We start from the raw sequence: 16849 nt of genomic DNA, 5'->3' as shown, positions 1-16849 counted from the left end.
TCACTAAAATGTGTAAATTAATCGATAAAACTAATAATTGCTTTCTTTTACTTAATTCAGGCGTCCTTTCCGTTTGAAATTTATGGATTCTTGCAAAAAATAGTATTGTACATGAAATGCTATAAACGTCACAGCCATCTTTACATACAACTAAGTTGGATCATCGTACATCCGTAACATTTTTTGTACAGTTCACAATTCTTTGGTTCGTTACGAGCGAAAGGTAAATATGGAAATCATAGTTACATTCATCAATCAATTATTTGAAGTTACCCACACGCTTTAATGTACTATGTATGCACTATTTTTATTTTATTGCTTTAAAGCTTACTCTAAAATGGGTCCTTGTACTTTGTTCATTCGCTTGGGTAAGTAATTTCGTTAATTTATTTGTTATTACTCTGTTATCGATTTCTGTTTCTGTTTGATCTGTTCCATTCAAAACTCTTAAATATTCTATTAACCGACTATAATAAAAAATCTATCAAAACTATGTTCATGATAATTGCGCTTATGCATTGATTTTATCTCTCATCGATGCGATTTTATTTAATTATTTGGACTTTTGTGTAAAGCTTTTGTTTTTTGTCGAAGCACATTTGCTGTGTTTACAAACTATTCTATCGTGATAATTAATCTGATTTTGATAAAAATTCTTTTTTTCTCATTTCTTACATTGATCAAGTATGTTTGAGTTTTGTAATTGTATCCGAACTTACATCAGTGGAAGGCAACTCTAAAAGCATACAGCGTAACCTCTTCCATGTGCCATCGCGACGAGTTCCTCGAAGCGTATTGGTGCAGCAGAACGACGGTGCCACTGCGACAAATTCCTTTCCTGGTGCTGATATGAACAGCTACCAAGGTTTGGTTGGCCGGCCAGGCATTGATTTTCCGGTCCTTACCCATATCCCGAAGACCATTTTTGACTGTAAAAGTCATGGAAATGGTTACTTTGCCGATTTGGAAACCCGTTGCCAGGTCAGTATAGAGTGCAAAGAATATATATTTTCAATGCGTCACCTATTTTGAACTAACGCAATAAAATAATCTAAAGGTCATGTGTTACGTTATTGTGAAAGATTTGGAATGAATAAGAAATCCTGTGTTTCTTTGTCTGTTTCTTTTCTTTTCTATTTAAAGGTGTTCCATATATGCGATGATAGAAAGAAGATCTCGTTTCTTTGTCCAAACGGTACGATCTTTAGGCAGCTTGATTTAATTTGTGACTGGTGGTTTAAAGTGGATTGTGCTGCGACACCAAACCATTTCGCTGAAAGCACTGAAATGCTGACCCAAGCCAAAAGAGCACGATTACAAAGCAAGCATCCTGTACTCCAACCTATCAATCAAAGTGATGAAAGACTTACGCTCAACATTCAAGATAAGCGTTTGCTGTTAGGAAACACGAATAATCTTCAGCCTGCTAAAATACCGGCACGTCATACGCTGGAATTGAACAGACGTATCGATAGAATCAACTCTGCAGAAACGATCGGATTCGCTCCCGATAAGCCCAATAAAAGTGGCAAAATTATAAAAGACAATAACGACAAATTAAATGCAGCGGATGAAATACAAGACACTGCACAAAGTGCATCGTTTGCCTCGATAGCAAAGAAAATGTTCAACACGTATTACGCACATGACCAACTATTTAAAGATCAAACAAACGCTAACAAACCAAGGAGAGTTGAGTCCAATGTTGAAGATACACATCGTGATTATCTTTCGGTGTTGTCCAAAGATGGTCGAGAAGAGAAGAGCAGCAATAGTCACGCTATGAACTACATGCCTTATACAACTGCACGGAAACTGAACTTAAACAGCAAAGTTACGCAATTTTACACTCCAACAGTACCCACGTTCACTACCAGCTCGAGAACAACCGCGAGGGGAGCAATAACGGGGGAAGTCATGGTCACGACAAAGGCCACAACAATCAGCGGTTTCAGCAACGGTGGAACCGACAAGCCGCACAACTTCAGCAACCAATTCAATCATCCTATACGGCGTGAGGGTACCACGGACGAAGAGTCGATAATGGATCATGCCATGGAAATTATGCAAACTATCAAAAATCTAAAAATTGATGAATCTGCAAGTAATGGTAATGCAGTGAAACGAACCATGGAAGACGTGATGGCTAGTGCATCCACCAATACATTCGATGGCCAGTCCATTACGTTCTCCACGATTGCGTCGCCAGCAAAGGCTTCTTTCGAGTTCTTTCAGCATCCATCGGGAGTTGGTCCAAACGTAGATCGCTATAGAAGGATGCGCATTGTGTCCGAGCGTAAACCCAACGTTGATGTTGGCCATCGATCGCTTCTAACGCGCACGACGTTGAATGAATACGATCGGCTATTTCAGGCGAGAAATAACGAAAATGGTGGAAACCATATTGACGATATGCACGGTCACGAACACTTGAAGACGGAGTTCTACATGGATTCGCAAATGGAACACGATCTGGAAGGTCAATCTTCAAGGTACCCTGTGTTTGGAATGTCAAATTCAACACAAATACGTGAGCTGGCACAAATTTTTACTCACGCATTGTCTGCCTACCTGCAAGATCCAGTGACATTTCGACGCATATTGACTGAAATTCGCCCGAAAGCGCCAGGAACGCAAACAGGCAACAAATCGTTTACAGCCGAGCGATCGACTGTCAACGAATTTGGTGCAAGCGTTTCTTCGTTGCTGGAAAGTACCACATATTCACCAGTTGGTAAGGCCATCCAAAATGCCCGGGGGGTGCACGACGTAGAAAATTATGAAGTCCTAGACTTCTCCGACTTGACAACAACTTCTACCACTTCTAATCCTGCGGAAAATGAAACAACAATTCCCGATACATCAACCATACCGACAACAACGATTGACTACTCTACCGAATATAATAAGGTGACGGATAAGGCGGATGATGTCTCAAGAAAACAAGGTAAAAGTTTGTCAATCAAATTCATAACAAACAGTCGTAATGAACTTGCCGATGAAGTTAACAGTGAACTAGGCACACCGGCGTCCTCGATCTATTCAAACCAATTTGCGGATCTTGCTAGTATAGAGAACAAAGAAAACAAATTCGGAGGTGTCAGAACATCGAGCTCATTACCGTACAACAATCTATTAGAAACGAACACGCAGACAATTTCGACCGCGCTGCCAATAGCATCTACAGCTAATAGCGTAACCGAAGCGATACCGGCCCCGCAATCTATACTAAAACCCCCGGTATTATCAAACAGTCGCTTTTCCATGGAAATCAGACCGAAAACTACAGTGGTGCTAGAAGATGACGAACAATTGCAACGTGCTCAAAGTGAATCGATCCTGTCCAGTCAAAACAATCGACCAATATATGAGAGAAACAAGTACAGCGTCATTAGCTTGCATAACTTTAGGGACAATCCAACAACGATGGAAACATTTGGCACATCAGTAAACAAAACGCCTGCCGTTACTGTTCAGCCGTCCATCAGTTCACCTCATGATGCTAACGTTATAGTGCCATCATCGCGTACCACGATGTCTTACACCGTATTTTTTGATCCATTAACCATTAACGATGAGCTTATGGAACTTGAAAACCCCAAACCAACTGCAGCACACACACCAGCGATACATGTGCCACGTCATTATGGATGGAACGGAACTCGGCTTATTCCGAGTGATACTGCATCAAGCGTAGCAACGGGAGATTATTCCACGCCATTGATGAGCGAAAGTTTGCGCGAAAATGCTACGTTTATGCAAAAAAAGGCAAACGAAATGTTTGGCGATCTGAACGATGCACAAGCGGATAAACTTATGACAGCAATTAAAATGGCCGATAAGGATAAGTCGATGCGAAGATTGATTCTGCTTCTAATACGTACCTGTGACGATAGTCCAACAAATACGAATGAAGAATCGCGCAAAGCCTTGCTAGAGGCATTAATCAACATTGGTGGTGTAATGAATCCTCAACATGCTGACGAGCTGCGTGGCTTATCCGATAGCCAGATTCGAGATGCAGAACATCGTCGGGGTAAAGAAATTGGGTACAACAGGGATACAAATCTCCTGCACGATGTTTCAGCTGATAAATCAACCACTCCAAACATGGCAGCAACGACAGAGAATTATGCCAAAGCGTTTACGGGCTCAAACGATGGCAGCAACAGTGAAGAGCGTGAAAGTCAAGAACGCGTTAACAGTGAGGAATGGTCGAAAGGTAACGATTTTCAAACCACTGAAGCTACAACGAAAATGTATTACACTTCCAATGAAGGTCAAACAAGCTACTTACCGAACTTTATCACTACCCAAGGCAGGTGGGCTTATGGCTATGACGATACACAACAGACACAGTCATCTACGACACCATATCCGTCTACGGTGGTGCAAACAACGACTGATAGTAGTATTACAACGACATTTACTACAATCAATGAACCCACCGCAACCCCTACATTAACCACAATCCCAACTTCGGAAACATTGGATAGCGCAAGATTGACGACCTTTCCGGTTGACATCATCGATACGGAATATAGATCAGTTGAGTCTTTAGAATCGGATTCATCTTCCGAGCTTAAACCACCGTACATCGTATCGCAGCGCTTGCCAAAAGACCTCTCGAGTTCGCTAGGCGATCCTTCATCGAGTAAAAACAAATATCATTCCGGTCATAATTCCGATACTCGTGCACTCGAACTACTAAAATCGCTTTACTCGTTGGCTGCAAGATGGGGTTAAATTAAATTACACTTATGTACTTTCTACTTCTCGGTATGCTTATTATTGACACTGGACATAAGAATCAGTTGCCAACGTGTGATTGAAATAACGAAATTACTACAAACCAATATTCGACAAACTGTACTCAAATAGTAGTAATCCGTAGGAAATATGCTGCAATAAGCCATGATGTCACGTAGCAGGAGGGTGTAAGCGAATGGACAAGAACTTTGAAGGCAAATGCTAGCTTTTACGATTAGTTTTTGTTTTGTAATAAATAATCCGGCCATATTTATCGTATATAATATTAAAGACAAGCTCAAAAAAGCTTCGCAAAGTTTTATTTAAGCTAACGAAAGGAGTGAAGAACGCAACCTGAAATTTTGTAACAAAAGCTTAATGTTATATTCATGCATATTTATATATTATATTATAGAAATCATATTTCATAAATTATTTAAACCCCGTAATAATGCACATCATCATTTTACCAAATGTAACTGAACATTTTTGTAACGATATTAAATTAAAAATTTGTTGACAGTACAAATCCTGTGTTTGACTATCCTTTAAAACTGTATACTGATGGGCAACTATTGTGCAAACTATGGTTGTATAAATTTCACACATATATATATCATAGTATCACAAACACTGTAGTATTTCTTCTTTACAACAATTTTATTCCTTTTTTAAGCAACACGTGACCACCTGTGGGGTAAGTACAATTTAATCAATGAAGACTAATGTTGCGATAATGTATTTTGTGTTATAGCCTAACCTGATTGCTGGCGCCATAGCCACTCGGCTATGGTTGTCACGTGTGCGATGAGTGTGTGAGTACCCGAGGGCGCCAGGATTGGTTCATCGCGCAGTCGTCAGGAGTTAAGGGCTCGTTCAATTATAACGTAACGCAAAAATTGCCAATTTTCGACCCCCTCCTCCCCTATTGTAACAAAACGTAACACTGAACGCCACCTCCCTCCATTAATTGCGAAACATTTCGTTGACCCCCCCTCCTTTTTAAATGATCCGAAATGCTAATTCCCTTCTCTACACTTCGTTTGTGAAGTTTAGAAATTATTCTTTACATTCAATTCATTTAAGATAATATAGAAATCTGGTTTATAAAATAATCCATTTAAAAAAAATGTTTTTTTACATACGGGAAATATGGCCTAACCAGGTTGAGACCAACTAGCAAAAAGTGTCAAATGAGTCGAAAGCGGAAAGCGTCAAAACCTATCAAAGATTGGCTTATGAGTATGATCCACACCACTAACAGATCAGCTAAATTCGCCTTCAAACACTATTGCGGGTGCCAATGTGTGACGGATGACGGTGCTCTTGTTCGCTGCGTTGCATTGCCCTTGACGATGAACATATCTCCTATAATCGAGACACTTGTGCAAATTGTATGTGCACTGTAAGAAATTAGGTACGCACTGTAAGAAATATTCGTTAAGTTTAGGATACACTCTTTAGTTAGGGAGTGCCCTAGCGGGGCACTCACGATAGGATATATATCAGTATGCACGTGGTGGGTATCGGCCTCTTTCTTTTGGTGTAGCGTCCCAAATAATGTGGCAACGGTAAATAAAGAGATATTTAATTCAACTAAAATCTACAAAAGCTTATTAATGTTATGTACAGTTTGTTGTGTGTTTGCTGCAGAGATGCAGACACTCTTCTGTGAGGGGACGGGTAAACGTTCCAGGTTGGACACTTGCTATCTTTATCGCAACAACAACCAATAAAAGGAATTTGAAGCCAGTTTGCTGATTTTTTACATTATCATTTATTTTCCCGGTTCCACGAGTTAGAATTTTGACAAAAATAGATATACACCAACTTGTCAGATTACAGTCAATCCGTACGAACATTGTTTGGATTTTTCGGTAGTCACTTACAATGCTGAAAATTAATACTATATCTGCTTTGTAATGGATTTGAATTAATGTGCTGATTTTTCAACATATTTTTACCGACTTTAAATACTATTTATATTCTAAATATTTCCACGTATTGAAGATTTTATTTTTATCAGTAAAGAAGCAATCCCGTTGCATCTTGTGTTGTTGGTTACTACTACTATCCATTTTTAGACATGGCTGAATGTTTTCTTAGAACAAATATGCCATTTTAGTGAATTCATTCACAAGCTTCTTCATCGTCCGACGACGAACTAGCCGGTATAGTAGAAAACCATGCTACTCGATCCTTGTTGACAACCCTGGAAGTATCATGAATTAAAATGTATGGTTAGATTTATGGTTAGATTTCATCGCTTTTTGTATTTTTTTCTTTCATTTTAAAAACGTTACATTTGTGCCTTATGTGCTACCTATGTTTTGACTAATAAAAACTACAATGCAACCAATAAAATAAACGGGGAGATTTTAGTGAACACAAAACAGTTTACTGAATCGCCGAAACTAAATATGGTATCGCATGCATAATTTATTAAATGCCAAATTGGCCAAACTGTTTACGTAAAGAAGGGTTCAAGAAGTGAGTAGAATATTTTACGAAAATTTAAACATCAAAGGATTGTTAACATTGTTAAAGGAAATAAAAATTATAATGCTGATTCTGTAACTATCAGAAGCTACTCTTCTCGTAAAATCGGAATTTGTAAGACACAGCAAAACATTGATTATTCTGGACAAGATTAACCGGCGAGTGGATTATTCGTGTTCTAAATATTTACAGCTAGTGGAATAGTTTTGACTTGTTTAACCGTTTAACTGGTTGGTTCAAAAGGGTTTGGGTGGTTTTCTATAAAGACAATATTAATATGCACTCCCTGGAAAATGTAACAGGGTAGACCCGAATTACCCAAGACGGAGTAAGAAGACTTCTACAACAGCCCAAAAACGCGAAGTAGCTATAGTGTCTGATTTGTAAGTAACATTTTTCTAAACTTTTTTACTTCGTCATTAAGTTAGTCGCAACGCCTATGCGCAATGTGTTCTGTCCCTGGTGCCATTCAGATGGTCATTGTTATGTCACAATAAATGTACTTCTTCTACACAAGTTTGAGAGATACGAAATTATCTTTACGATACCTAAACTCTTATAACGATGTATATAAAAACCAATCGATAAGTGGTGGCATCAAAAAACTTTCTAAAGCACGCGTCGAATTCCATACACTTCCAAGAATTAACTTCTCCTATCCAAAATCCCCAGTTCTTCCCCAGTTAAAGAGATTTTCCGAATACTATTGATTGGGTAAAGGTCTACTAGTTTCCGGGACTGTTCCATGCATATGGCCAGGTCCAAAGACACCAAAATCGTGTAAGCTTCCGGGAGAAACAAGAATGAAGAACGTAATGAGAATTGACTTTACCAGGCTGCTTAAAAACACGATAGAACCCTTGAGTATCCTCGAATATCTATTTCTTCGCTCGCGTGTGTCAAACTGTGTTGTCTCATACATTTTTTGCAAACTATTTACAATTTTATCATCATTATCTACACCGTGATGACAACTGCAGTAACATATTACAGAGCGACATGGGACATCTACACATATATGACATTACCCAATTTGTTTTACATCCCTTTGAAAAACAAAAAAATTCTAGCACTATAAGAAAGAAGGTTCAAAACCATGGCGTCACTAACCCTGTGTGTGCAGTATCCAAGAACGTCAGATTCGCTCACTATTCTAGCTCTCAGACACCCGGACAATAAGCCAGTTAGAAGTCGATATATAAAAGTCATGATCTGGTACTCAATACTCTGCTCTACTGACTTTCATTGCAGGATATTCAGCATAACAGCAGGCGATGTACATTGACCGTAGCTCAACCGAAAATCAACCTCATAATACGATTCTGCTAGCGAATCAATAGCTCGTGTCCATTCATAAATTACACCAATTGCTCCTTGACTACTCCTTGAAGCATGTTAATGAGACGAAAATCTTCCTCATTGGCAGCTTCGTTCATTTGGGAATGGATATTACCAATGACTCCTTCTACGTTTTTAGAAAACTACCACTAGTCTGTAATCTATCTAGAAATGCCGTTTTAGTCAGGTTGAAACAAATCGTTTTTAAGTTGATCTGGTGTGATCTTTTTAAAACTGAAGCGGTGCTACAGTATTTCATTTCTAAACGAAAAGTCAGGCTCACGACAGAAAGATGATTTTTTATAAACACTATTTACAAAAAATCGGGCTAAATTTGTTAGAAATGACAGAATCATCAGATTCAACCACGTCACCACGGTTGTCACATGATTTTCAGTATTTTCCAATAGTCTTTACTGTTACCTTTCTGCTTATACATCTCATTAGAATAGTTATTTCTACGTGTTCTTTTGAGACTCCTTCTATATAAGTTACTACATGTTATTATGTCCGGTATATTCATACCAATCGTATGTCGATTTTGTTCTAATAAATGTTTTGTGTACTTTGTCGCTCTTCCGTTTGGCTCGTGTGAGATGCAGGGTATGCCATTTACTAGTTTCTCTCATTACGAATGTTTTTTCTTCAGCCAAAATGTTCAATGCAGTTTTCCAATGTGTTTTATAATAAATCAGCAGCTTCATCCATGCTGGAAATTTCATGCTGCAGACTTTGTGACACATTGATGCAAAGTGTATGTTTCGACTACCTGTCCTTCCAGAACCTTACTTTTCGTTGAACTGTTTCACAACGTTCATCGTTTATATTCAAACCAAGTGTTTCATGATCAATTATTTTCAATAACGGATCAGTAGCAACTTTAATTAAATCCGCGCTACTATAAACGTGATCAGTCAATGTTCTGCTCATCTATGTTTTTGCTCTACGTATGACTTCATTGACCTCTTGTTTCATATTTACTTAATCCATTAAGCATTTCAGTATTGCATATTGTCGTAATCTACTTCTAGTTATTAGTGTATGGTAGCATTGGCCAACACGCAATTTACACATTTACCCTTAATACACATTTTAGGGTAGACGATTTGCAATCCGATACGCTCACCACGCTTTCTTATTTTTACAATCTGTGCTCTTATGGTTGTATTGATCACATCAGTTCGCATCGGTTCGACCACATGAATGGTCCGAGACACCTGACATCGATCAAATCCAAAATTGATCTTTTTAACATTGCTAGAAAGTTCAATCTTTCATTATCGATTTCCAAAACTGCATTATATTTTTGATACTTATAGATCTTATTTTCAAAAAAAGCATTTTTAAAATGTATATACCTACATCTAAGTTCGAGTCAAATTTTACCAAAAGTAATTTTTGTAATGATTAAATGTAACGTTGATTTGATAATATGTGAAATTTTACATACATAAAACTCGCGTAACTCGAGAATAGTCAGTACTATAAACATGTTGTAACCTGCCTGGGGTTAACAATAACAATATTCCACCAGATATTGAACAAATGTCTTTTAGCTACGGTAGTTTCAATCGTTGTGGCCCGTGGATTGAGACGTTTGGAATAGAGATGGGAAATTTAGTTCCTTTGATGGATTCAAATCCGAGTTAAACTGTTAGAATAAAGATTGAACTATTTAACTCTTCAAGATTGCACTAATTTGAAGATAGTGAACGGGATAATAGTAGTTCAAATTGAATATCGAATTAACTTTTAGTTGACTGAGTTAAGTGATTGAGTTAAATTATTAAGAGTTTCTTGGAGATTTAACTTAACTTTAACAAATAGAAATATTTCAATCATTCATTCATTCTGAATCATCATGCACATCAATAGTTTGCAGGCCCCTGATATAAACAAAACAACACTACAGTGGCAAAATTATGAAACAAGAATCAGTAAAATACACTTACGGTACATTTCGTTTACTGGTATTTGTCGGTAATGTCGAAGATACACGATAATAATTTTGTTGTTCCTCCTCTGCAGCATCTGGCATTTTCCTTTGCAATGTCATTGTTTCCTGTATAGGAGCACAAGTTTTACTACCATCTTCTAAATCGAGATAGTAGCGCATATTGTTAGCGGAAGATTTGCAATTTTCGCACTCGCTTAAATAGTCCTCATCAAGACTGTTGTCGTTCGGTAGGATGTGTTCCCGCGGATTGGCACAGTTTGTGATAGTCGTCATCAACACGGGCAATGGCAGAAGAATCGGTTGTTTGGTGGAATTGCCGTTGGTCCCTCCATCATTACCACCACCGATACCACCATTCGTGCTGGTGCCCATTACTGTGAGTTCTAGCGCACCTTGCGTCGAACCGTGTAATACTGACGAATGGTTGCTGCTTTCTACTGCTGTAGTGGTTGCACTATTGGAGCAGTTCATGGTATTTAGGCTTTGACTGTTTGAATTTGAATTTCTTCCAAAAGCCATCGCACTGTGTGAAGTAACTGGAATATTAATTATAGGGGGAATGTGGTTTACTGCTTCCGTTACTAGGCTTGTTTTACGTCCATTATGGTTGGGAATATTTTTCGGCAGCGTGTTACTATCGTATCCACTATCAGCCCCGTCGGACCTGGTATGTTTCGAACCCTTACCGAAATTATACGATACCAAAACATCATTGCGCTGCTGCTTTTCATAATTTCGTGGTGCTGCAAAGGAGTGTCTGGGTAGAGAATTTGAAAACCCACTCGTCAAACCGTTGCTATTGCACACCTTTAGCACACCTGTATCGTAGTTTATGTGGATGGGAGACTTTCGAAGCTCCCGCAATTTGTTTCCACCTCCATTGTTACCGTCATTAGACTTTTCAGGAAGGGACATTATTTTCTGATGCACTAAAATTCCTTCGCGCAGTTGATGTTGATTTCCAGCAGCTATATTTTTTTTATATGCTTGATTTTGATGTGACTGTGGCTGCTGTTGTTTTTTAACCTTCGGGGGTAAAATGGGATTGTGCAAACTACTGTTGGCTTCATTTTCCACGTTCATATTTAACGACGGTTTTTTTACAATAGCATGGCACCGATCTTCACCTTCTACTCCCGGTCTGGTTATCAAGCGAGTAGACGTTAGCTCATCCATTGGCAAATGCGTAGTCACCTTGCGTTCGGATGCAACGATATGTGAACTGTGGTTTGAGTGTGGACGATGTTGATAATTAATTTGTTGCTTAGTCTTCACCCTGTTGACCCCAGTACTTATGGCAGCGTCAGTAAAAGATAATGCTGTTTTACGTTGTTCTTTTTCATGATACCGCTGATTCATTAGCCCCATATCGCTACCTCTCTTTAGTGGAGTTCTTTCCGTGCCATAACTTTCTCGCATCGTTCCTAATCCATTGTTTCTTTTGTTCGCAACTATGACTAAATCACTATATCCTGTTGTTTGTTTGTTGCTAGTATCGCCTCGATTATGCAGACTGATATCGGCTGATGTGGTACGCAGGCTTCGATAGCTATCATCGCCTGGTATCGATGATGGAACCGAAGATCTTCCAGCAGTTGTTGACTGATAACCCGACAAGGTTTTATGCTGTATGGGACATTGACAAACCTTCCGGTTTGCTACTGTTGTATTTCCATTTGTTGAGGTCAACATTATGTTTGGCGATGTTGTTACGCCTCCCGCTCCTTGCGTAGAAGTCCGCTGCGAGCTTTGCTTATCTCTTACGTCTCCCGACATACGATCCTGCTGCAATACAGCGAATGATGCCGAAGAATCGGGAGGAGTAGTGGCAGTGGCTGCTGTTCCTGCTGCCATGAAGTTTGATTTGATTGGATTTATTATAGGATCAACGACAGAAAAATGTCGAGGAATAGTGCGATGGTATTTTTTCCCCGTTAATCGATTTTTGATAACATCAGTGGATTTTTCCGTATAGTTGCTAAACTTGCTGTCGCTTATCATATCGTCGTTGAACATTGCTGGTACCGGGACGGATTGTATCAGTGACTGTGAAATAGGAGATTGAGAAGAAATTGGTAATTGTGCGCATTCGTCTCCACAGTTTCCAGTGCCCGTTTGTTGACAATGACGGTGATGACTTGCATCAACAAATTTGTCGACACCATCCGACAGACGGTTTGAATTTTGAAACATGGTAGAACAATGGTCCTCTTTCGCTGCTACTCTATGTACTCCTGCATCTCCAAATTCCCCGGAAGTAACGTTAACGGCAGCAACAGCGACTTGAGGATGCGTTAAGTTACATTGATGGGCATTAATGTTCAACTCGCAGCTAGAATTCATGCACAGCTCTGACCCCACGCTACTGAAAGAAATCGTGTTGCTTCCATTGCAATGGTGGTTACTACTTAAGTTTACGTTTTCACAGAGACTTCCAGCGTTAATATCGTTTATATCGTTCTGGAGTAAAAGATTCGATGCTTGATGATTGTAAATTGTCATCGATGTGTCATCGTTTGTCTCGTTACTATGCCCATCTTCTCCGTTTAAAACGTTTGAACGTCCATTAATACCGTTAATACGGTTACTGGCGGAGGTTAGAAATGGTGGGTCTTCGTTGGTAATAGTGGCCACACTGCGTGCCCCCATGCTGCTATCCCCACTGCCGATCTCAGCAACATTTGCGCCAGATCCTCCACCGTTAATGTTAATGCTTATTAAATTCGTAGTATTTGCCGTAATGTTTGACATAGCATCAGAATCTTGCACAACTCCGAGTGGAAAATTTCTCCCTGTTGATGTAGCGACGCTGGAATGGTAGAAAAAATGAACATTTTAATTTTACTTTCATTGTTTACAGTTCAATAGTTCTATATGGCAAAAATTGTCGTTCTTCATTGATTGATTGATCTTCTATGTATCACAATTGTGATACATTGTTTCTTTTATGGGAAATATTATCTTCCAAATAATATTAAATAAACAATTCAAACATTTGACTTCGTAGTACTATTTCTCCGTATTAATAATTACATCATGTAAATTTTATGCTTTTTTATAAAAACTAATAATATAATTGGTATCATTTATTTAAATTATTCCTTAACCAAAACCAGGACAATTTTAATCGCTTATAACAAGGAAATTTGTAGTAAGTTTTAAAAAAATAACATGCTTTGTTGAAACAGGTGTTGTAGTTTCACAACTGACCATTCTAACGATAATAGAACTCAACTGCTGTTCAATAAAACAATAATTAATATTTTCAACAAAATCAACAGCCATGCGCATCAAATACTTAGTTTAGGCAGGATCATGTATAATCTTGATTCTTGGAATACGAATTTAAATGACGAATCCATCTACATATTACTAAAAGTCATAGACCGCCAAAAATTGCAGGTCGAGTCCAACAATGTTTTAGTACCACATATAGAAACAAAAATGTTCGCAATTACTCGTTAATTCCATAAAATTTGCTTAATGAAAATAAAATATGGATTTCCAATATCATTACATTTAACACAGTCTTATGCTTCGTATTTTACATACAAACAGATCCTTACCTTACAGTACACGAACTTAACGATTCAGCGTGTGCAATAGCTATGGCTTCTTCATAAGGAGGTGGAGCTTCGCCCCTCGTATAATACGCTCCAGGAGGTTTCCAAAGCTGGTAGTGTGGAGCGACAGCATGGTCTACATATGAATAATCCATGTTCATCGTCCCTCCACCAAGATAACCAATGCTGCCACCCATGTAACCCACGTTGTTCACCAAATTGCGTTGGTTAGGATCATCGATGACTTCGCGCCCTTCTTGAGCACGACTTTTACGATGTCTTAAGCGACTGATAACGAAGAAAAGCAGGGTTAACGAAAAGGTTACTATCACTCCAGTAGCTACTAGTCACATGCCGACGTCGTAGTTTTTATCTGCCGAGTTGCCTATTGTGTCATCCAAACAGATGAATTCACAGCAGGAACTACCAATCTGAAAGGATTTGCAATCATTCGGTGGTCTGCAAAGCACTGCTTTACATGCCTTTGGATGGCCATTGTCACATAAACATAACCGACAGGCATCCGATCCTGGCGGCACATAATGTGCATCTACGAACGAAAATACAGAGAAAATGGCATATTTGTAAAACGCAGTTACGAATCTTGAGAAACTTTCACTGTAACTATTTTCAATCACCTTGTTCCACTTTTTTGCCATTCACATCTCGACACTCCCCTGGTAGAGACACAACATTCCCATATGCACCTGCAAAATAAAAAAGTAATAAAAACATCTTGCTATATAACATGCATTTTTAATTGATCGTTATAATTGAAACTAGCGTGCATCTGAAAGATTATTGACAAAATAACAAATTAACTAAATTATTGAACATCACCAGGAAATATCATGGTTCTACCATCAAAATTGTTTATACAACACGTACGTACCGTTGATGGAGGGTACTTGGAGTAACAGTACATAACCATACATGAACCAACGTCCAAATAGATACAAACAAGATTTCTTGTTTTCTTGCGCTATTTTAAACATTGTTGCAACAACTAATTAACAGGATTCAGTTCCAACACCAACAAAAATTTAGTATTCACTTTAAACGCACTCAATTTTATCAAATAAATAAAAAAGGAAAAAATATGTTTTTGACGATGGATATCGTTTAAAGCGCACAGCGTTACAGAACGTATGCCGATGATTAACACTTTAAAAGGTATTCAGCGACAATATATTAAACTTCACAATATTAGAATATTCCAACTTGTTGGAAACATGGAAAATTTTCTATTCTTATTTAACAAGGACAATCTATAGTATTACTGCTGCTTCCATTTCTGATACACTTTGGGTTGGCGTAGACAACGAAGTGCGCAAACGCGGCGAAAATTTCCTCATACTCTCTTATTAAAGTTCAAGATACAGTAGACACAACACATGGCGCAAATTCGAAAACAAGTGGACAATATTTTCCAGTAGAAATTTATCACAAATTGGTCACATCAACTTTAGTTGTTTTATGATTTATATAAACCAGAATTCTTTACAGTTCTTATTTCGATTTTTTTAGACTTCATCCCGTTATTTTCTTGACTATTACCATAAGCTAAAATCTTCGCTTCGTATGTTAATAGCATGTGGTGAAAATGTGCTATAAAGATTGTTGTTTTATTGTTTGATTTGGTATTTGAAAAGACGGTTGAAATAATGCAGTTATTTTAAGGAAAATAGATTTTAATAAGTATAAGAAAAAATAGCAACAACAACAACAACAAGACAAGGGCAAAATTACATATCATAATTTAGCTGGTATTGTATAATGCATTTTTTCGCTAATGAATAGACCACCCAACGCAATTAAACTATAATCAGATTGACCACGAAGGTCTCATCGACAAACACAGCAGGCCTGAAGAGGATTGCATGTTATAGCCAGCGTTAAATTTGGCAATCGCTTGACAAGCAAATTGAAAAATGTGTAGCCACATGTAGGTATGCCGATTTAAATATTTACAACGTGCTGATTCTGTATGCTGGCCAATATCATTGATTCCATGGTGTAGTGCCGGAAGTAATATATAATAGTAGTAATATTGTAAGCGTTAGTAGCGTTGTACGCGTTAGTTGTAAGAGTAATATACCATTAGAGTATAAAGATACGACAGTCGTGAACAAAGCCCTTGCGCAATCGTGCATGTTTCAATCCTCCGTACTGGATGCATTAAGAGACCAACAAGTGGCTGGTGTTCGAGACGAAGCATTAGGGAAGCGACTCTTAAGGGAGTTCGAACTTCAAAGCTGACGTTCGAAAATGGTGAAAACATTGCGCGAGTTAACGGACCGTCCGACTACGGAATGTGAACTCGAAACACAGCGTTGAGTAGTCGAGTACACAATTTGAACTACTTTATTCTTCCATTACTCCCTAATATTTATACTAGCCTATCTTACTAAAATGTAGCAGTTTTTCTAATTCTTTGTCATCAGAATTTGAAAGATATCTGTTGCGTATCTGAATTGGAATGTTTATGCTTTGTAAATCTACGTAGTAAATCTGCTGGGGGTGATCACTTCGGGGCCCCTCTAGCATTAGGAGAGGGTCAAGAGTTAAATAAAGAGTGTTAAGCTATGACCGTCGTGAACGAGTGTTTTTGTTTCTTCAAGCTTACTCAACAGACCACGCAATTGGACTAACTCACCAGCACGGAAAGCTAATTTGAAACTAAAATACTGAAATTTGAATTTGAAATTTGATACTACCAACGGAACTTTTGCAAACAGTGGCC

The 16849-nt window shown here is 38.3% G+C and overlaps 2 protein-coding genes across 2 annotated transcripts; one reads left to right on the top strand and one right to left on the bottom strand.

The window, feature by feature from the left end:
• Positions 1 to 328: 328 nt before the first annotated feature.
• On the top strand, positions 329 to 5267 carry LOC128301744 (uncharacterized). Its single transcript, XM_053038360.1, has 3 exons — positions 329 to 368; positions 686 to 981; positions 1144 to 5267. Exons 1-3 carry the CDS (start codon positions 338 to 340, stop codon positions 4744 to 4746), a joined length of 3930 nt encoding a protein of 1309 aa, XP_052894320.1. The 5' UTR covers positions 329 to 337; the 3' UTR covers positions 4747 to 5267.
• Positions 5268 to 6539: 1272 nt separating this feature from the next.
• On the bottom strand, positions 6540 to 14318 carry LOC128303443 (uncharacterized). Its single transcript, XM_053040392.1, has 3 exons — positions 14110 to 14318; positions 10539 to 13352; positions 6540 to 6961 (listed from the first exon to the last, which is right to left on the bottom strand). Exons 1-3 carry the CDS (start codon positions 14301 to 14303, stop codon positions 6880 to 6882), a joined length of 3090 nt encoding a protein of 1029 aa, XP_052896352.1. The 5' UTR covers positions 14304 to 14318; the 3' UTR covers positions 6540 to 6879.
• Positions 14319 to 16849: the final 2531 nt, after the last annotated feature.

This window comes from Anopheles moucheti, chromosome 3 (assembly GCF_943734755.1).
Source record: "Anopheles moucheti chromosome 3, idAnoMoucSN_F20_07, whole genome shotgun sequence".
Taxonomy (NCBI): domain Eukaryota; kingdom Metazoa; phylum Arthropoda; class Insecta; order Diptera; family Culicidae; genus Anopheles; species Anopheles moucheti.
The sequence above is the reverse complement of the archived record's forward strand: the minus strand, read 5'-3'. Positions and strand labels throughout refer to the sequence as shown.